Source organism: Oryctolagus cuniculus, chromosome 4, assembly GCF_964237555.1.
Source record: "Oryctolagus cuniculus chromosome 4, mOryCun1.1, whole genome shotgun sequence".
Classification (NCBI taxonomy): domain Eukaryota; kingdom Metazoa; phylum Chordata; class Mammalia; order Lagomorpha; family Leporidae; genus Oryctolagus; species Oryctolagus cuniculus.
In genome coordinates this window covers 2,773,770-2,793,383 of record NC_091435.1, presented here as the reverse complement: position 1 = coordinate 2,793,383, position 19,614 = coordinate 2,773,770, and the positions used below count along the sequence as shown (strand labels likewise).

The 19,614-nt window shown below is 61.0% G+C and overlaps 1 protein-coding gene across 8 annotated transcripts in view; it reads left to right on the top strand.

Moving 5' to 3' along the window:
- PKNOX1 (PBX/knotted 1 homeobox 1) overlaps positions 1-18,417 on the top strand; it is a 68,548-nt gene extending 50,131 nt beyond the window's left edge. For 3 of the 8 annotated variants that reach the window (XM_051829953.2, XM_051829951.2, XM_051829952.2), the window contains 6 exons: positions 3,637-3,736; positions 4,901-4,998; positions 8,615-8,743; positions 11,352-11,428; positions 13,703-13,875; positions 15,952-18,417. In XM_051829953.2, the coding sequence (XP_051685913.1) occupies positions 3,637-3,736; positions 4,901-4,998; positions 8,615-8,743; positions 11,352-11,428; positions 13,703-13,875; positions 15,952-16,157 (783 nt within the window). In that variant the 3' untranslated portion in view covers positions 16,158-18,417. The remainder of the gene's footprint in view (positions 1-3,636; positions 3,737-4,900; positions 4,999-8,614; positions 8,744-11,351; positions 11,429-13,702; positions 13,876-15,951) is intronic. The other 5 variants (XM_070071787.1, XM_051829947.2, XM_051829949.2 and 2 more) reach the window with 3 other exon arrangements.
- The last annotated feature ends 1,197 nt before the right edge of the window (positions 18,418-19,614 follow it).

Here is a 19,614-nt window from a genome sequence, read left to right as displayed (position 1 = left end):
TCCCATATGGATGCTGGTTCGAATCCTGGCTGCCCCACTTCCAATCCAGGTCTCTGCTGTGTCCTGGGAAAGCAATAGAAGATGGTCCAAGTCCTTGGGCCCCTGCACCCACGTGGGAGACCTGGAAGAAGCTCCTGGCTCCTGGCTTCAGATCAGCGCAGCTCCGGCCATTGCAGCCATTTGGAGAGTGAATCAGTGGATGGAAGACCTCTCTCTCTCTCTCTCTCTTTCTCTCTCTCTCTCTCTCTCTCTCTGCCTCTGCCTCTCTGTAACTTTGCCTTTCGAATAAATAAATAGGGGTTGGCACTGTGGCTTAGTGGGTAAAGCTGCCACCTGCAGTGCTGGTATCCCATGTGGGCATCAATTCGAGTCCTGGCCGTTCCGCTTCCGATCCAGCTCTCTGCTATGGCCTGGGAAAGCAGTAGAAGATGCCCAAGTCCTTGGGCCCCTGCACCCACGTGGAGACCTGGAAGAAGCTCCTGGCTCCTGGCTTCGGATCAGCCCTGCTCTGGCCGTTGCAGCCATCTGGGGAGTGAACCAGCCGATGGAAGACCTCTCTCTGTAACTCTGTCTTTCAAATAAAATAAATCAGTCTTTTTTTTTTTTTTTTTTTTTTTTTGACAGGCAGAGTTAGACAGAGAGACAGATCTTCCCTTTCTGTTAGTTCACCCCCAAAATGGCCACCATGGCCAGCACTGTGCCGATCTGAAGCCAGGAGCCAGGTGCTTCTCCTGGTCTCCCATGGGGTGCAGGGCCCAAGCACCTGGGCCATCCTCCACTGCACTCCCTGGCCACAGCAGAGAGCTGGCCTGGAAGAGGGGCAACCGGGACAGAATCCAGCGCCCCGACTGGGACTAGAACCCGGGGTGCCGGCGCTGCAGGTGGAGGATTAGCCTAGTGGGCCACGGCGCCGGCCCGAAATAAATCAATCTTTAAAAAACAAATCTTTAGAAAAAAAATGAAGTTTTGTGTCCACCTGTTCACGTTGATATTTTGAAATATAACTGATTTTTTAATATTTATCTTTTTTTAAAGATTTGTTTGTGTATGTGAAATAGTGCTGGGCAGAGGAGTAGAGGGAGTGAGCGAGCACTCTTCTGTCCGCTGGTCTGCGCCGCAGTAGCCAGGGCCAGGCCCGGCCGGAGCCAGAAGCCTGGAGCTCCAGCTGAGTCTCCCGCGTGGTGGCAGGGACTGAGTCTTTGAGCCAGGCACAGTAGCAGGGAGGGTGTGGGAAGCAGCGTGTGCAGCACTTGGCTGGCGCTGCACCGCCGTGCCACAGCCGCCGCCCGCGCGTTCACCCTGTCCCGGGACCTGACCTGGCTCGCTGATGATCTAAGTGGACGGATGCTTGTTTTGGGTGGATTCCTTAGGATTTTGTACCAGTCGTCTTGTGCAAGTAGGGACAGCTCTGTTTTCCCTCTCGGACCCTCATCCCTTTGTTCGTTGGCTGGAGCGGCCAGGGCCCAGTGAGAGTGGGTGCAGACACGCTGGCCTTGCCGCCCTGTCAGGGCCTGTCCTCCACAGCTTGTGTCTCCAAGACCTTCATCAGGTTGGGGAGTTGCCCACGTCTGCCATCTTCCTGAACGGGTTTTACCTTGGGTTCTGCCAGCTGCTTTCTCGGGAGTGGCGGGTCTGACCGTGTGACTTTCTTGTCTGCTTACATGGGAGACTCGAGGATCTCTTTCTTAAATGTGGGACGGGCCTGGCACTGCTAGAACAAACGCCACTTGGCCGCACAGGTGCTGCTTCTTCCCCCTCGTCTGGATTCTGTTTGCTACTGTGTTTCTAAGCAGATTCAAGGCGGCTTAGCCTGCCGAGCCGCGCTGCCGGCCCCCGCCTGACCGCACAGGCCTCGCGGCGGCCGAGCCCAGGCCAGGCGGATGCAGCCTGTGCACGCTGACAAGGGGCAGCAGGGCGCGGTGTTGTGTTTTGGGCTTTGTCTGTTTGGGGTCTGGGTGATATAGGCTTCATAAAAACCAGATTGGGAGTGTTCCCTCTTCTGTCTTCTGGGAGAGGTTATGTAGAATTGGTATCAGTCCTTTAGATATTCGATAGATAGCATTCCCCACCAAAATTGCAGGGACCTGTCGAGTCCCCGCGTAGGAGTTCTGAATTGGCAGTTGGGCTCCCTCGAGGCTGTGGGGCTGTTGCCGGCTCACGCTGGGCGGGCTGTGTCTCTGTGCGTTTCTGGAGGGTTTGGTGCATTTCCCGCTTGGAAGAGTGGGGTTGTCCACTTCCCTGCTTGACCTTCGGTGTCTCCAGGGCCTGGAGCCGGCCCTGCCGTCCCCTCCTTGAACTGAAGCCGCGTTGCGTCTTTCCTTTGCTTTCTCTTCTTCCAGCCTTGCTGGAGGTTCCTTTATGTATTGGATTTTTTCAGGAACCAGCATTCTGTGTCGTTAGTTTTTCTGTTCGGTTTCATTCATTACTGCTCTGAACTTTTATTCCCTTCCTTTTCCTTGGTTCATTTTGTTCCCCCGTTCTTTAGGATTTCTGGGTGGGTTTGGATGGCTGATTGGGGTGTCTGACCTTGAACTTCTGTTCTGACCGGATTACCACGGCAGATGTTACTATACCTGATCTTAGCCAAAAGGCCGAGAAGCCTTACCATGGCAGATGTTCAGACAGACCTACAGACTTACACGTTCAAATCGCCGGGAGCCCGCAGAGCTGTGGCCTTGGACGGCACGCACCTGTGCCATGTAATTGCTCAGGGACTCAGGGCTTGCCGTGTGTCCCTTTCCCCGGCCAGCTGCCAACACAGCGGTCACAGTGACTGGAGAAGGAGCCCGTTTAGAGCCAGCTTCACGTGGGGGGGGCCTCCCACATGTTCACCAGCACATGCGTGTGCCTGCTGCTGGCCAATCCTGATCTCACAGGAGGGGGGCTGTGGTCAAGGCAGCCACCAGGGGCGACTCCCCAGCACCGCCCAGGTCACTCCCAGCTGCCTCCCAAACTTGTACTCTTTGTGCTCATCTGGCCAAGGAGGATTTGGCTCCTGGACACTCAGAGCTGTCTGAGCCAAATCCATGGAAAAAGGTGTGGGGGTGGACAAAGCCGTGGTGACCAGAAAGCTGCACCTGCCTGCCACGGATCGGTGGCGACGAGGCGTGTGCCGTGAGGCGTGAGGTGGGGACAGCCTCGTGGGGCCAGCAGTGTGGCTCAGCAGGTTAAGCCACCGCCTCCAAAGCTGGCATCCCAACCAGAGTGCCTGTGTGAGCCCTGCTGCTCCCTGCTAATGCACCTGGGAAGGGAGCAGAAGATGGGCCAAGTGCCTGGGCCCTGCACCCGTGTGGGAGACCCGGACGGAGCTCCTGGCTTCACACTGGTCCAGCCCCGTCCCGTGCAGCTGTTTGGGGAGTAAACAGTGGGGTTTCTATGCCCCCGATCCACCCCTGCTCAGTGTTTGAAAGAAATGCATGGTTAGAAAGAAAGCAGAAACCCGTCTCCTGGAAGCCGCGCCGAGCAGCAGCACCCGTGTTGGCGTCGCGCTGGCCCTGGGCGTCCCGCTCTGCGATGCTCCCCAGGATCCGCGCTGTTCTCTGCTTTATTGAGGACACTGTCCTGCCTCGTACTGTGAAGTGCGAACCTGACCGTGCATTTTCTAACAATTCCTGCGACGTGTGTTCTGACTTCCAGCAGATTCAAAGCGCCATCACGGGCACGCTCAGCCCTCAAGGAATCGTGGTGCCCGCATCTGCCCTGCAGCAGGGCAACGTCACCATGGCAGCGGTGGCAGGTACGGCGGGCCCTGGGCGCCCCCTCCGCGTGCTTCCGCGGTAGACCCTGCCGACGCGATCCTGAGACAGTAGCGTCAGCAGCTAGAGCCGTTAGCACGCCTGTGTCCTAGGAATCCTCGCTAACAGATGTTTTACACGAATTGTGTTTCTATACCAAAAACACATTGAGAAGAAAAAAGTGGTTTCTACAGGCAGATGCAGAGCAAAGACAGTGTGAGTCCAGGTGGCTTGGTTTCCGACTGTGCGTTCACAGTGCTCGGGAAGCCTTGAATTGTATCACCAAGGGGTGGTGACGGCGGGAGCAGCCTCGATCCCAGGTGTCACAGCCCGGGTCTCTGGGAGCAGGTAGACCCCACCAGCACAGCCCGGGTCTCTGGGAGCAGGTAGACCCCGGGGTCACAGCCCGGGTCTCTGGGAGCAGGTAGACCCCGGGGTCACAGCGCCGTGTGGGAGCAGGTAGACCCCGGGGTCACAGCCCGGGTCTCTGGGAGCAGGTAGACCCCACCAGCACAGCCCGGGTCTCTGGGAGCAGGTAGACCCCGGGGTCACAGCCCAGGTCTCTGGGGGCAGGTAGACCCCACCAGCACAGCCCGGGTCTCTGGGAGCAGGTAGACCCCACCAGCACAGCCCGGGTCTCTGGGAGCAGGTAGACCCCACCAGCACAGCCCGGGTCTCTGGGAGCAGGTAGACCCCGGGGTCACAGCCCAGGTCTCTGGGAGCAGGTAGACCCCGGGGTCACAGCGCCGTGTGGGAGCAGGTAGACCCCGGGGTCACAGCCCAGGTGCTCTGGGAGCAGGTAGACCCCACCAGCACAGCCCGGGTCTCTGGGAGCAGGTAGACCCCACCAGCACAGCCCGGGTCTCTGGGTGCAGGTAGACCCCGGGGTCACAGCGCCGTGTGAATGCGCACTGTCGCTCACAATGGGAAGCCGCCAGCAGCAGCACGGAGGGGAGCCCCACAGGAAGAAAGCCATCTGGGGCAAACAGGACTGCAGCGCTGGTCGTGCAGAACCTTAATGTGCGCTGGCCGTGGCGGGGTGGCGGCAGAGCAGGCAGCAGGAGGCAGCTGCAGAATCCGTGTTCTGCGCCGCGTGCGGGGGCGCTGGGGTCGGTCTGGGTCCCTGAGGCTCCGTGGTTGGCTGACTCGCTCCTTCTCCCTTTGAGGCGGCACGGTCTATCAGCCGGTCACCGTCGTCACTCCGCAGGGCCAGGTGGTCACCCAGGCATTGTCGCCCGGAACCATTAGGATCCAGAACTCACAGGTACGTGCGCCTTTCGTGCAAGGCTTTGGGGCAAGTCTGCTCGCCGTGGGAGCAGAGGGGAACGGGCTGCAGCATCCCCTCGGGTGGGGGCCCTGCCCTGTGCAGCCTCTGCCCTCTATCCTGCACAGCCTCTGCCCTCTATCCTGCACAGCCTCTGCCCTCTGTCCTGTGCAGCCTCTGCCCTCTGTCCTGCGCAGCCTCTGCCCTCTGTCCTGCGCAGCCTCTGCCCTCTGCCCTGTGCAGCCTCTGGGTAGTCTCAGTGCCAGCCCTTTGCTTTGTTTGTCATCGTCATCTCCCTCACTGCAGGAAGTTGAAAACCCAGCAAAGTCGGAGCAGCACGCTCGGGCCCTCTGCACGCGGGGCCCCCAGGACCTGCCCCGTGCAGGCCCCTGAGGAGCCACAGCAGACCCACAGCCTGGCCACACTTCCGGGGGGAGGGGCTTGGGTTGGACTGTGTGTGTCTGCATCCATGTGTGTCAGCTGTGTGTCCTCCATGTGTCTGTGTGCATGTGTGTCTGCTGTGTGTCCTCCGTGTGTCTGTGTCCATGTGTGTCTGCTGTGTGTCCATGTGTGTCTGCTGTGTGTTCTCCATGTGTCTGTGTGTGTCTGCTGTGTGTCCTCTGTGCGTGTGTGTCTGTGCATGTGTGTCTGCTGTGTGTCCTCCGTGTGTCTGTGTCCATGTGTGTCTGCTGTGTGTCCTCTGTGCGTCTGTGTCCATGTGTCTGCTGTGTGTCTTCCGCGTGTCTGTGTCTGTGTGTGTGTCTGCTGTGTGTCCCCCATGTGTCCATGTGTCTACTGTGTGTCCTCCGTGTGTCCATGTGTGTCTGCTGTGTGTCCTCTGTGTGTCTGTGCATGTGTGTCTGCTGTGTGTCCTCCGTGTGTCCGTGTGTGTCTGCTGTGTGTCCTCCGTGTGTCTGTGCATGTGTGTCTGCTGTGTGTCCTCCGTGTGTCCGTGTGTGTCTGCTGTGTGTCCTCCGTGTGTCTGTGCATGTGTGTCTGCTGTGTGTCCTCCGTGTGTCCATGTGTGTCTGCTGTGTGTCCTCCGTGTGTCTGTGCATGTGTGTCTGCTGTGTGTCCTCCGTGTGTCTGTGTCCATGTGTGTCTGCTGTGTGTCCTCTGTGCGTCTGTGTCCATGTGTCTGCTGTGTGTCTTCCGCGTGTCTGTGTCTGTGTGTGTGTCTGCTGTGTGTCCCCCATGTGTCCATGTGTCTACTGTGTGTCCTCCGTGTGTCCGTGTGTGTCTGCTGTGTGTCCTCCGTGTGTCCATGTGTGTCTGCTGTGTGTCCTCTGTGTGTCTGTGCATGTGTGTCTGCTGTGTGTCTTCCGTGTGTCTGTGTCCGTGTGTGTCTGTGCATGTGTGTCTGCTGTGTGTCCTCCGTGTGTCCCTGTGTGTCTGCTGTGTGTCCTCTGCGTCTGGAATGCTCCATTTAGAGCCGTGATGCCAACCCGAGGGGCTTCCCAGCTCTCAGTCGCTCCCCCTCCCCAGACTGCGCCTGCTTCTCCTCGGCCACGCCTCCCCTGCATCTGGGCGCCCAGGAGTTTGGTTTCCAGGAGACGGGCAGCAGCCGCAGGCGCAGCAGGGACGGAGCGGGGCTGCCCGTGTGGCAGGCGTCCTGCCCTGCCCTGCCCTCCTCTCGCCCTCACCTCTGTGCAGAGCTAGGGCTGCAGGGCCCCGTTCAGGTCTAGAGTCACGTGAGCACACACGCACACACCATTTACACACCACTCACACACTGTACACACACATTGACACACCACTCGGTACACACCACACACACATCACACCACTCACATCACACCACACACACCTCACATACACACACCACACGTATCATACCACTCACACACACCACACACTACACACACACTACACACACACTCCATTCACGCACACACCACACACACACACTCCATTCACACACACACTCCATTCACACACCACACACAAGCACACCACTCACACGGCACACACACACCATGCACTATACACACACCACACTCTGCACACCTTCTTTGAAAGCCAAGTCTCAGAAAGACGCCGTCTGCCCGCCCGGCTCCTGTTGCGGCGGTTGGACCTGTTCACCCCTTGTGTTTTGCGGAGCTCACGGCCGAACGCAGAGGGTCTGCAGCTGCTCTTGGCTGCGGGCAGCCGAGGTCCTCGCTGGGCCTTCACAGATTCCCCAGAGTCAGACAGCAGGGGCAGGGCGGGGGCTTGGGAGAGGGCCAGGGGACTGCTCGGGCCCGGGCCCGGGCAGGCAGGAGCGGGCCGCACGGCGCCGCCCTCGGCCCTGTGTGCTACGTTTATACAGCGTCTGTGAAGACAGGGCCGCCTTCGGGGCCAGCTGTATTCTGTTGGAGGAGAGTACTTTCGGATCTGTCAACGTGGACTTTAAAAGCAGAGCATGGAGAGAGGGAGGAAGGCAGCCTGACCGGTCCTTGATCCCCTGGTTCACTCCCCACGTGGCCGGGCCAGGCAGGAGCCAGGAACCCTGCCCAGGAGTCCCAGGCGGGCGGCGGGGCCCAGGGACTGGGACCGCCTTCCGCTGCCTTCCCTGGCACGCTGTCAGGGAGCTGGCCCGGGAGCAGAGGGGCTGAGCTCCCCTTTGCCCTCTGTGCCCTTTTTTTTTTTTTTTTTTTAAGATGTGCGCTTCCTTGGCTCAGACACTTGAAGCTTTCCTTCGGTTCCACCTTCTCTCTTCCTCTGCGTGTCATAGTGTATTCACTCTGGGCTCTGTTTCCTACGGGCTAGTGCTTGGGGGCACGTGGCTGTCCTCGTTTAGAGGAGAGCCACTTGATTAGACTTGTCACAGAGAAGGGCCAGGTGTGGCCTTTGCTTTTAAAATAGAGTTGACAGGAGCCAGTGCTGTGGCGTAGCAGGTAAAACCGCTGCCCGCAGTGCCGGCATCCTATATGGACGCAGCTTCAAGTCCCAGCTGCTCCACTTCCGGTCCAGCTCTCTCCTATGGTCTGGGAAAGCAGTGGAGGATGGCCCAACTCCTTGGTCCCCTGTACCCGTGTGGGAGACCTGGAAGAAGCTCCTGGCCCCTGGCTTCGGATTGGCCCAGCTCCTGCGTTGGGCCACTTGGGAAGTGAACCAGTGGATATAAGACCTCTCTCTCTCTCTCTCTCTCTCTCTCTCTGACTCTACCTTTCAAATAAATAAATAAATCATTTAAAAATTAAACAGAGTTGACAGAACGTGATTTCTGTTCCCCTCGGTAGTCTGGGGGCACGTCAGCACCTCCATGCCTGCTGAGGGAGTGTGGCTGGGCAGCGGCCGTCCCCTGGCGCAGCCTTCCCAACACCCCTGGCCGGCTCAGGCCCGGAGGTGAGAGCGTCACTGCTCTCCTTGCTGCAGGGCGCTCCGAGTCACCCGTGTGGGGTTAGGAAGTGGGGGAGCCGCCTCCGCAGAGTCAGCCGGCCCCAGGCTTCTGCTTTAAGTCCGCCGGGCCCCAGGCACCTGCTTTGAGTCGGCCGGGCCGCAGGCGTCTGCTTTGAGTCGGCTGGGCCCCAGGCGTCTGCGTTGCCATAAGGAGCCTTTGGCTGCCGTCTGTCTGCCCTCGGCGCTGTGACCGGCCCCTCCTGTGCCTTCTCACTGTTTCTCAATTGTTTGAAAGCTGCAGCTGCAGCTGAACCAGGACCTCAGCATCTTGCATCAAGATGACGGCTCCTCCAAGAACAAGCGGGGCGTCCTGCCCAAGCACGCCACCAACGTGATGCGCTCCTGGCTCTTCCAGCACATCGGGGTGAGGACTGGGGCCGCGGGGGCACGCGTGGCCAGGCGGGAGGAGGTTCAGGGACCATCCGCTCTGTTGGTGTTGGCGTTGTGTCGAGCAGGGGCAGAGGGAGGCCACCGTGGACTCCCGAGGCGTAAAATACAGGGGGCCCCACCGCACAGCAGCGCGTCTCCCCACACGCAGGAGCGGCTCCCCGGCTCTCCCATCTTGGCTCCCTGTACACGCCGCCCACGAGCACCATGAGCCCGTGTGCCCGTCTAGAGTGAGGGAGGTCCGTGGGAGACGCCGTGTGCGTCCGAGTGGGCCTCGAAGGGATGTGACAGGTTGCAGATGGAGATGCCGAGGGCTTACGGTGCACCGAGAGGAGGTGGCCTGGCACCGGCACACCTCGGTTCACAGCTCCCCGGGCTGAGAGGGGCGGCAGCTTCTTCCGAGGACATCTGTGCTCCGTCAGTGGGCGGACATGGGCCAGCCCCTGCCCTAGAGCCAGGGCAGAGGTAAGCAGGCCTGGTGCTCAGGACGAGGGCGCAGTGAGGCCAGGGGGAGCGCAGGAGGGAGCCTCGGGGGCCACCTCTGTAGGCCGGTAGGGCTCACCCCGCCCTGTGACCTCGTGCGGCCCCTCTGCGGCCGGCTCCGGTCCAGGCATCTGTGCTGGCTGTTGTCACCACCTCGTGTGTCCAGGTCTCGCCCTGGCTTCTGGCTCAGCCCCACTGTGCTGCTGCCACCAGCAGAGGTGTCCGAGGCCTCCTCTCGCCCCCCGTCCCTGCCTCAGCACCTTGGCGCCGCCCGCCCAGCCGAGGCCCATGTCTGCCCATAGGCAGTCTGTCTCCGTCCTCCGCCTGGCCGTGGCCCCCGAGCAGCACCCTGTCTGGGTTGCCCTGGGTCCCTGCAGGGTGTAGCCCTTCGTGGCTGAGTGCCCGCCCTGTCCCCTGACTGCCGTTGGGCCCCCGGTTGAGGGCGGGGTGATGTCGCACAGTCCTGGGTGGCGAAGGCCCCGCCTCTGGTGGGGGACCCCCAGCTCTCTGGCTGCAGCTGCTTTCCTTGTCAGCTCCAGTTCTGTCCTCGCTGAGCCGTGTCCCTCCGCACAAGGCAGCGGTGTGGGCTTGGAGCAGCCGCACGGCTCCAGGATCAGCCTGGAAAGACAGTCGCCAGAGGAGGAAGTGTGGTGGTCGGAGCTGGGAGCCATCTCGTGACGGTGGCGGGAAGTGAGCCTGGTGCGCGGGTCAGGACGCAGCTGGGTGCAGTGTTGTGCAGGCGTTAACCTGGGCGGTGAAGCTCTGGAGTGAGAGCAGAGAATAGGTGTTTTTAAATGCCGTGATTCTGGCCCGTGGACGCACCTGGGATGCAGTGGTCACAGCACAAGAAGTGGCGGGTTGGGTTTCCTTTAATGTTGACTTTCTGGAAGCTGGAAGCCGCGCTCACGGACTGCGCGGTGCTCCACCTTCTTTCCCGGGAGGCGCTGTGTGCCCCGCCGCCGTCCTGGCCGGGCCTGTCCTCCGCGGCCGTCCTGGGCTCCAGGGCAGCATTGGCCATTGCTCTGTTCCGGCCGGGCTGGGTTCCCGCCCCCTCTATTTTATAGGCTGTAAACGGTCAGAAGAGGGTCCCTGTTCTGCAGCCTGGAGCTCCCAGCAGCACCACCTGGTCGTCCTGTTGTTAGTGTCGGGGGAAGTGTGCCATGACTTTGCCGCTCGAATCGGGTGCCCGTTGGAAACCAAAACCAGAGTGATGCCCACGCTGCCTTGCTGGTGCTGTTCACTCCCGGGCTGAACCCAAGTAAGGGACTCGCGGGCAGGCAGGGTTTGAGCTGACGTCTCCCTGGTTTCCACGTGCAGGCGGTCGTGGATAAATTGCATATTACAGAAGGCAGAAACCATTCTCCATGGTTCTTCTGTGAATTTTGACGTTGACTTCTGGCCATTATTTCTTTTTTTAAGATTTATTCGAAAGGTTGAGTTAGAGAGAGATGTACAAATGGCGCAATGGCCCAGCCTGGGTCAGGAAAGCCAGGAGCTCCGTCGGGTCTCCCAGGAGGGTGCCGGGCCCAAGCACTAGGGTCTTCTGCTTTCCCAGGCGCACGTGCGGGAGCTGGGATTGCAAGTGGAGAAGTCAGGGCACAAACCTGCACCCATGCGGGGTGCCAGCGTTGCAGGTGGCAGCCTAACCTACTGGGCCACCGTCTGGTTTGTTTGTAAGTGGAATGTGTTCAGTCGTTTGTAAAGAAGGAACACTGCTGTATGCAGCCCCGGGTCCAGCCCCGGTGCCTGGGACAGAGGCGCCACCTCCACCTGTCGGCCCGTGCCTCAGTTTCCTTGGCTGTGAGCCGCGTCTCTGGGGTGCCTGTGAGGGATCGGGACCGCGCTGTGCAGCGGGGCGGCGGTCTCCTGTTTGCCGGTAGCCCAGTAAGTGGCGCTGAGGTGCACCGCAGAGCTCCGCAACCGCCCGGCGCGCCCGCCCCGCCCCGCCCCGCCATGTGCCGGACTTCACGCTGAGCCTGGTGACGCCCTCGCCGCACCACCCTTCCTGGCGGCTTCTCACAGAGGTTGCTCTGGGTGACAGCTCCCGGCCCCGCCCCCTTTGGGAAGCGGAAGCCGTGGTGACCCTCCTCTCTCGTTTCTAGCACCCCTACCCGACGGAAGACGAGAAGAAGCAGATCGCTGCTCAGACGAACCTGACGCTGCTCCAGGTTAACAACTGGTAAGCCGCAGCCCGCCCCCAGTGGGGCCACCGGAGCACCTGGCAGTCGGACCCACGTCCGTCCGTAGTGAGACTGCGCTGAGAGACCGCGTCCACGCGACTGGCCGAACTCTGGCCAGTGCTCACGGGACGCCGGCACTCAGCCTGGGCTTGAGCGTCCCGCTCGCCGCTGCCTGGCTAGACTGTCTCCCTGGTGCGCCGCCGCCCTGAGTCCCCGTCCTCAAACGGTGTCTTAGGGGCTGCGCCTCTGCAGTGGGGAGGCTGGGCGTCCTGACCCCTCGTGGGCTCCCACAGCACACTAGCCAGGGTCCCTTCCAGGAGAGCGTGCGTTCACGGAACAGCGCCCCAGTTCTGGCCTCAGCTACGCGTGGGCCCAGCCCACAGGCTGACCGCCGGTGTGTGGGGCACACGTGACTGCTTGTGAGCCATTGTCTCGCTTAATTCTCTCATTGTTCAGATGCAGGGAGCAGTTCCAGGCGCGTAAAGATTGGCCTAAAAGGAAAACAAATTCTAACACTTGTGAACATTACCTTTTTACTTTAAGTGTGCCAAAATATAAATTTGTTAAAGTTCTGATGCAAATGGTAAAAATATTCCTGTTTGTGAGTTATGCAAGAGCTGTGCTTTGGTGTCTCATTAACTATTTCTGTTATTTCACATTCAAGCCTTTTTTTTTTTTTATAAAGATTTATCTGTTTATTTGAAAGTCAGAGTTACACAGAGAGAGGAGAGGCAGAGAGAGAGAGAGAGAGAGAGAGAGAGAGAGAGAGGTCTTCCATCTGCTGGTTCACTCCCCAGATGGCTGCAACAGCCAGAGCTGAGCTCATCTGAAGCCAGGAGCCAGGAGCTTCTTCTGGGTCTCCCATGTGGGTGCAGGGGCCCGAGTACTTGGGCCGTCTTCTGCTGCTTTCTCAGGCCAGCTCTGACCCAGGCCAGAGAGCTGGATTGGAAGTAGAGCAGCCAGGACTTGAACCTGTGCCCATATGGGATGCCAGCACTGCAGGTGGTGGCTTTACCGGCTAGGCCACAGCACCAGCCCCAACTCTGACTTTTAAGTAAACAATCTTTTATAAAAAGTTTTAAGAGTTGTAACATTTTGATATTTGTAGCTGTAACTGTTTCATTTTGTGATTACACAGCGGCCTCTCTGCGAGAGCTGAGCTTGGTCACTAGAGCGCAGGGCCTCCCCAGGGCCTGTGGGTGCCTGTGGGTCACGCTCACCTGTACTGAGCCCCATTCTCTTGTTGCTAGAACGTATCCTGTGTGCTCTCCTCTTAGAGCCTGAAGCTGAGTCTTTGGGAGCCAGCCTGGTGCTGGTTGTGTTCTGCAGGTGAGGGCACTGGAAGAGAGGGTGTCAGGGCAAGTGGCGAGCGCCCCGTCTCCATGGCCCCGTGAGCACAGCCCCCCGCTGTCCAGAGGTCAGGCCTTTCCTAGACAGCGTGTGTGAGCCCGGCAAGCGGCCACCTGCCTGGTGACTCATGCGACTGCGGAGAAGCAGAGGGGCCCCCGCGCCTCGGGTGCCTACCAAGGGGTCCTGAGTGTAGACAGGCTCTGACCCCACCGAGCTTCTGCGTGCTGCTGGCTGGCTCTCCTGCAGGGCCGCCCACGGCGAGGAGTGGCGTGGCGGCACAGAGACTGCACTCTGGCTACCACAGAGGGGAAAGCTATTGGGGTATTGGGGTCTCCTTGCAAACACTGGTTCCCCCCGCCACCCTCTGGCTTCTTAGGTTTAGAGGCCACAGCTGGGGGCACTCAGAGGGATGGAGCCTGAAAAGAAGGGTCTCTCCCCGTGTTCATTTGACAGGAAACCCCGTGCCAGCCGCCTGCCAGCCCAGCTATGTGTGCGGACAGCTCACACACGGGCGCGCGGCCCCACGAGGCCGTGGGGGGCCCGAGGGTTCCATCACAGCAGCACAGAGGCGGCCCAGGCCTCCCCCAGACCCATGCTTTGTGTAGACCGAGGATGGGACTGGCAGTCGCTCGTGGGTGGCTCAGCCTGTCGTCCCACCCAGAGGCAGAGGGGCCGCCGTGTGGGCGGGGGTGGGCTGGGCAGGACCTGCTTGGACTCATTCCCCACGGGCAGCACCGCCACTGCGGGCCCAGCTCCCCACGTGCCGTCCGCAGGGCTTGCTCCTCCCCAGGGCGGCGGGACGTCCGGTAATGCTGCTGGCGTCTGCGGTGGGGCCTGAGTTCTTGGTAGCCTGGCGTACGAGGCAGGCGCGCTGGAGGGCCACTGTGCAGGGTCGCTGACACAGGTTCCCTGCTGATTCCCAGGTTCATCAACGCTCGGAGACGGATTCTTCAGCCCATGCTGGATTCCAGTTGCTCAGAGACCCCAAAAACAAAGAAAAAAACAGCTCAGAGCAGGCCGGTTCAGAGGTTCTGGCCGGACTCCATCGCGTCGGGAGTCGCACAGCCTCCGCCAAGTGAGCTCACCATGCCGGAAGGTACGGGCAGCCCAAGCCGGAGTGGGCGGGCCGTTCCCTGAGCTCTCCGCCTCGCGCAGAGGCCCGAGGGGTGGTCGCGTCCCCGCACAGAGAGTGGCGTGGGGCAGGGGCCAGTGGCGTCTCACGTGGCACCCGTGCGCCCGGCACTCTGCCTGCCCATCCTGTTTTCCCCTCAGCCGTGGGGACCGAGGAAGGAAGGACCCTGTTCTCACCACGTGCACCCCCCTCCACCCGTGACCTCTGTCCCCTGCGGCCGCTCTGACGTATCTGTCGCGTGTGTCGGTGGTGGAGTCTGGCACTGCTTGCTTTCCTGCGGTGGCACCGGGGCGCTGCCTGGGGCAGGGAGGGCCAAGGGTCGTCCTGGGCCCCACCCCCCTCCCGAGGGAGCAGACGCTGCCTCTGTGAGTTCACAGTTCACCCCTGGGCTTCATGAGTGTCCCCTCTGCAGGGTCCAGGTGCTTCTCACCTTCGATGTCACAGTGGCCACCTCCCTGGAGGCCTGAGCCTGCTTCCGCTCTGACCATGGGAGGCGCAGCTGTACACCTGGTGCTAGCCTGGGCGTCTGTCAGCTCGGGGCCGGCCGGGGCTGGCCGGGGCTGGCCGGGGCTGGCCGGCTGCTCTCTGGCTGCTGGCACGCTGTGAGCGTTGCCGGGCACAGGGTGCTGGGTGCTGTGTGTCCTGAGCGCCTCCTGCAGTGTGCATGCTGGACTTGGGAGCAGCTGGCTCCCTGAGGTCTGGCTCCGTGACCTGCTGGGTGGTCCACAGCGGTGGCCTGAGGGGGCCGACCGTGCCCGCAGCACAGACAGACCTCTCGGTGGCTGGTGGCCGGGGGGCCCGGGGCGCCGTTCTCCATGACCTCTCCTGCCCGCATGCAGGCCTGCGGCTGGGATGTGGCCCGCCGCACGGGTGTCAGCCACACTCGCTGTCCCCGCAAGCCCCTTGGAGCTGTGCGCTCTGAAGCGAAGTCCCCAGGACGGCTTCCTCTTCCTCACGTGGGCTTGGATGTCACGACGTCGTGTTCGTGCTTCGACCTCACGTCTCCAGTGTTTGCTGTAGGAGTGAGTTAGGCGTCATTGTTCCCCGTCCCCTGGGAGAGGCAGTGCTGTGTGCTGCAGACGGCCGGGCCCGGTGGAGAGCAAGCCTCTCACCCTGGCTGCGCAGCCACCCCGCCCTCCTGCCTGTGCTCGGGGCACACAGGGCCTGGTGTGCTGTGCAGACTCACGAACAAACAAACCCGTCTTTCTTTTTAAAAAAAGATTTATTTGTTTGAAAGGCAGAGTCACAGAGAAAGAGAGGAGAGACAGAGAGAGATTTTTTTTTTCCATCTGCTGGTTCACTCCTCAAGTGACCACAACGGCCAAGGCTGTGCCAGGTGAAGCCAGGAGCCAGGAGCTTCTTCTGGGTCTCCCACGTGGGTGCAGGGACACAAGGACTTGTGCCGTCATCCACTGCCTTCCCAGGCCGTAGCAGAGAGCAGCTGGGACTCAAACCAGTGCCATGGGGTGCCAGCACTGCAGGCGGCGGCTTATCCCGCTACGCCCCAGCGCCGGCCCCTGAGTCCATCTCTAAACAGCTCGCCCCACTGCTAGCAGCTCCGGTAGTACAGTCCCCTGTCTCCCTCGCTGGGTAACCATCTTGGCGATGCGGGCTCCTTCTGGCCTGTCGCATGCCTCTGGGCCTTGCTGGTGGCTGTCGGGGTGACTCCGTCCTCTGCTGCAGGCTGTGGGGTGACTCTGGGGTCCCCTCACACTGATCTCCCTCACTCTCACCTCACTTCCCTTCCTTCTGTCCGCCGGCCCATCTCGCTCGTCTCACTCTGTCCAGTTCCTTGGTCCTGTGCTCTCCGGCAGCGCTGTGCCCGGAGGTGCTGCTCCCTCTGTCCTGGTGCGCGGCGGCAGCCAGGACCCCGGCAGGTGCGCGTGGTCTGGGACCAGCTCCAGAAACCGCCACCTGCCCGCTCGGCGTCCGTCACACACGCGGGTGTCTCACTCGGGCCTGGAAAGCAAACCGAGCCGGGTGGGTGCTGCTTCCCTCTGAGCCCTGAACGCGGTGCTGACGCGCGGTGCTCTGCTGCAGGCGCCGTCGTGACCATCACCACGCCCGTGAACGTGGACAGCCTGCAGTCCCTGTCCTCGGCCGGGGCCACGCTCGCCGTGCAGCAGGTCATGATGGCGGGGCAGAGCGAGGACGAGTCGGCCGACAGCACGGAGGACGACGGGGGCGCACTGGCCCCCGCGCACATCGGGGGGCTCGTGCTGGAGAACAGTGACTCCCTGCAGTAGGCGGGCCTCGGCCGCGAGCGGACGTTTCACAGTTTGCACAGCAAACGTCTTACAGTTTTATTTCTAATTGTTTTATATGTAGATATAGAAGTGCACTTTTGTATTTCCTAGCAAGCTTCCGGAGCGTCTTCGCCAGTGCAGCGACTCCTCTGCGTGTGCGTGTGCGTGTGCGTGTGCGTGGGTTTTTAAAGTTAACTCTAGAGCCGTGGCGCGTGAGCCCGTGCGTGGGTTAAGGAGCAGCGCGCCGTTCTCTGATCTGAGCAGCGCCGCCTGCTCGTGGCCCGCGGGTTTGCGGGACGCTCCGCGGCCGACGTGCCAGCGAGAGCTGCCGGCCGCACATGAGCAGACCGTGCGTGACCCCGGAGGGCGCAGACGGCGGTTCCACCAAGCCCAGCTCTCCCGTCTTCCGTGAGCCTGTTTCATTTGCTATATATACTGAAAAAGAAGCTCCTATTTTTACCTTGCTGGAATTATTGGATAAAAAGCTATTTTTATAAATTCGTTATGAATTGGATTATGACTGTATTGAGGATAAAAATTTCTAGAGGAGACCCAGTACCTGCTTCCCGCCCCCGCCCGCCCCAGGATTGGCTTTCCGCTCGCAGAGAGACGGCTGTCGGTGAGGCTGGTGTCTGACGCGCACCCGCGTGCTGCTCCGATTGCGTGTGTGTGCAGGCCTGGTGAGGGGACGCCGGGGAGGCGAGGAGCCACGCAGCCCGTGACGAGCCGCAGCTCCCCCACGGTGCCTGAGTGTCGTTTTAGGAGTTTTTAGTCCACATGCGTTCTGCGCAGGATTTTATGGTGGACTCTGCACACGGAGCAGGTGCTCTGCCCCGCTGGCTCAGAGCCGGCAGAGGGCGGCAGCCGTTCCCGCTCCAGCAGCCGACGCGCGGTGGCTCAGGCGCACTGGGCGCAGCCGTGGGCCCTCCCGGTGTTGAAGGCTGTGGCTTCAGAGCCCCGTGGAGCCGGGACAGAGACCAGCCCTGAGAGGCTCGGGGCTGCGGCTAGGAAGGCGAGAACCAGGTGCGTACTGGGTGCCTCTGTGTCCTCGCCGGGCGCCCGTCACGGGTGGGGGGACGGGGCTGTCCTCCGGGACGCAGTGGCCGTGAGGGGTTGTGGACCAACGCTGGGTTGAGGGACGTTTTTAACTAGTGCAGAGATTCTTTTCTGGAACTGACTTTTCCCCCATAGAAACGCGTGTACTTGGTGTTAATCGTAGGGGGATTCTCCCTGAGGAACCCAGAGACGCAGGAGACGCAGAGGTGCGCCAGCTCCTGTCGGCGAGAAAACGCATTCTTAGGCGGCCGTTGGGTTTATTATTTATAAACAGGTTTTAACATTTTACGTCAGGTCTACACAAAACGGAAAGATCACTTTAACTTTATTCCACGAATCTTTCTTGGACTTTCTGGGACTTCTTACTTCTCCCTCCGTCCCTCCACGCGTGTCTTGGCGCAGTCACGGATGGTGGGCCCCCGCCGAGCGGGCCCCTGGCGTGTGGGCTGCTGAGTTCTCTGCTGACGTCAGCCCTCTGAGGCCCATGGTGAGACCAGGGCAGGGCGGGTCTCAGGAGGAGGACCTGTGTCCACGGTGAGACCAGGGCAGGGCGGGTGTCTTAGGAGGAGGACCTGTGTCCACGGTGAGACCAGGACAGGGCGGGTCTCTTAGGAGGACCTGTGCCGCGCGGCCTGAGCTCCTTCCCCTCGCCTCACATGACCACGGTGCTTTCAGGCAGCTCCCCCGGGGTAGCGCCCACGGCTGTCTCGCGGCGACCAGCACAGTGGGGGACCCTGTGGCCGCCGTCCCTCCAGCCCAGCTGCGTCCTTGTCCAGGAGTTCCCTTAGGAAGGCCGATGGGCTTGTGGCCCTCGTGCAGCTCGACGGTGAGCAGGGCTCCGGCAGGTGCCGGCCGGAGCCGACTTGGCCTTCCACGTGACTGCACGGTGAGGGACGGACAGGTGTCAGCCCGGAAGGCCCAGGGCCCTGACTCCGAGGCATCCGGGCTCCCTTCTGTGTGACAGACCCCAGGGGACCCCGCAGGCTCGGCCGTGCGTGAAGCCCCGCCCCTCCCGGGCCTTGGGGACGGTCAGGTCAGCAGTCTTCCTTGCTTCAGTTCTGTTCGGTCTTTGAAACTGACAATCTTTAAAATGTGAATACTGTGACGATGTTTCTCGGATTGTTGTCTTTAAAAGGATTTTTGTGGAGCAATTGATCTATCAAATCAAAAAAATTAAAAACAGAAACAAGCCTTATGGACACTTTATTTGTGTACGGTGTGTGTCGCTGGCGGCGTCGGCCGTGGCCCGTGGGCCCTGACCCCCCATGTGTTCCGGATCTCCCCTCAGACTCTCGCTTCGCTTCATCAGTCGCTAGTTTTCCCGGAAAAAATCCGAAATGGGTTTTCTGTTGTTTTTATTGTAGTTTTAATGTCATTGATTTGACAGCAGTGAGAAGAAACTGCTGAGTCTGGTCGCCCGTGTTCAGAGGCAGCGCCGTGAGGGTCCCTGGCCCTGCAGAGGGCCCGGTGTCGGGGCTCCGGCACCTGCCGGGGGCTCAGTGCAGCAGCCTGGCGCACGTTGAAAATGCGTCCAAGGTTGCGAGGCGCGTTGTTCTGGGGCGTGGTCGGTGGGTGTGAGGCTCGCCCCGTGGGACCTGCAGGCTCAGCTGGCCCAGGTCCCCACCCTTTGTGGCCAGCCTGTGAAAGGCCGCAGTGGCCGGGATGGGAGTCAGGGGTGGCCGGGTCCCAGCGAGTTTGAAGGGAGCTTTGAGTGGTAGCATCGGCACGAGCTGCTTCGTCGTGTTTACAGAAGGGTTTCTAGAGAAACCGGGGCTGTTTGTAGCATTATGGTTTATATTGTCTCCGTTTTCGTCCAGATCATCCTAACACACGGCAGTCCACGTCTCAAATAAGCTCCTTCCCGCATGCTGACATGTGTCAGCGCAGACCTGGGCTTCCAGGAGGAGGGGCCAGCAGGCTGAATTGCCGGGCAGCCAGAGGGGCAATGGCACAGGGGCTGCTGGGAGCCCCGGGTGGGGAGAGGCCAGAGCAGGTGCAGAGGAGGTCAGGAGCTGGGAGGCCGAGGGCCCCAAGGGCAGTGCCAGATGCCAGGGGAAGGCGACACCTGCGGAACCTTTCTCTGAGCTGGGGGAGGGGCGGGATTCCCGCCAGTCAACCAGTCCATGTCTGGAAATGGGCAGGAAGGACAGGAGTGAGGGGTGGGCCCGCTGTGGGCCGGAGGAGCGATGCTGCGTCCCAGTGTCAGGCCACCGTGAGAGCAGTGGCACCAGGTGTTTGCAGAAACGGAGCCCAGTGACCTGGGACGGGCATTTGGAGAGATCTGGCAGTGTGCCCCGGGAGGGCCCCGTGTCTCGGGTCTGGGTCCGGGTCCACCACTTTTGACTGCTGCTGGTGCCTTGTAGAACAGGGGGAGCCCATGCTGCGACAGGCGGGCGTGGGC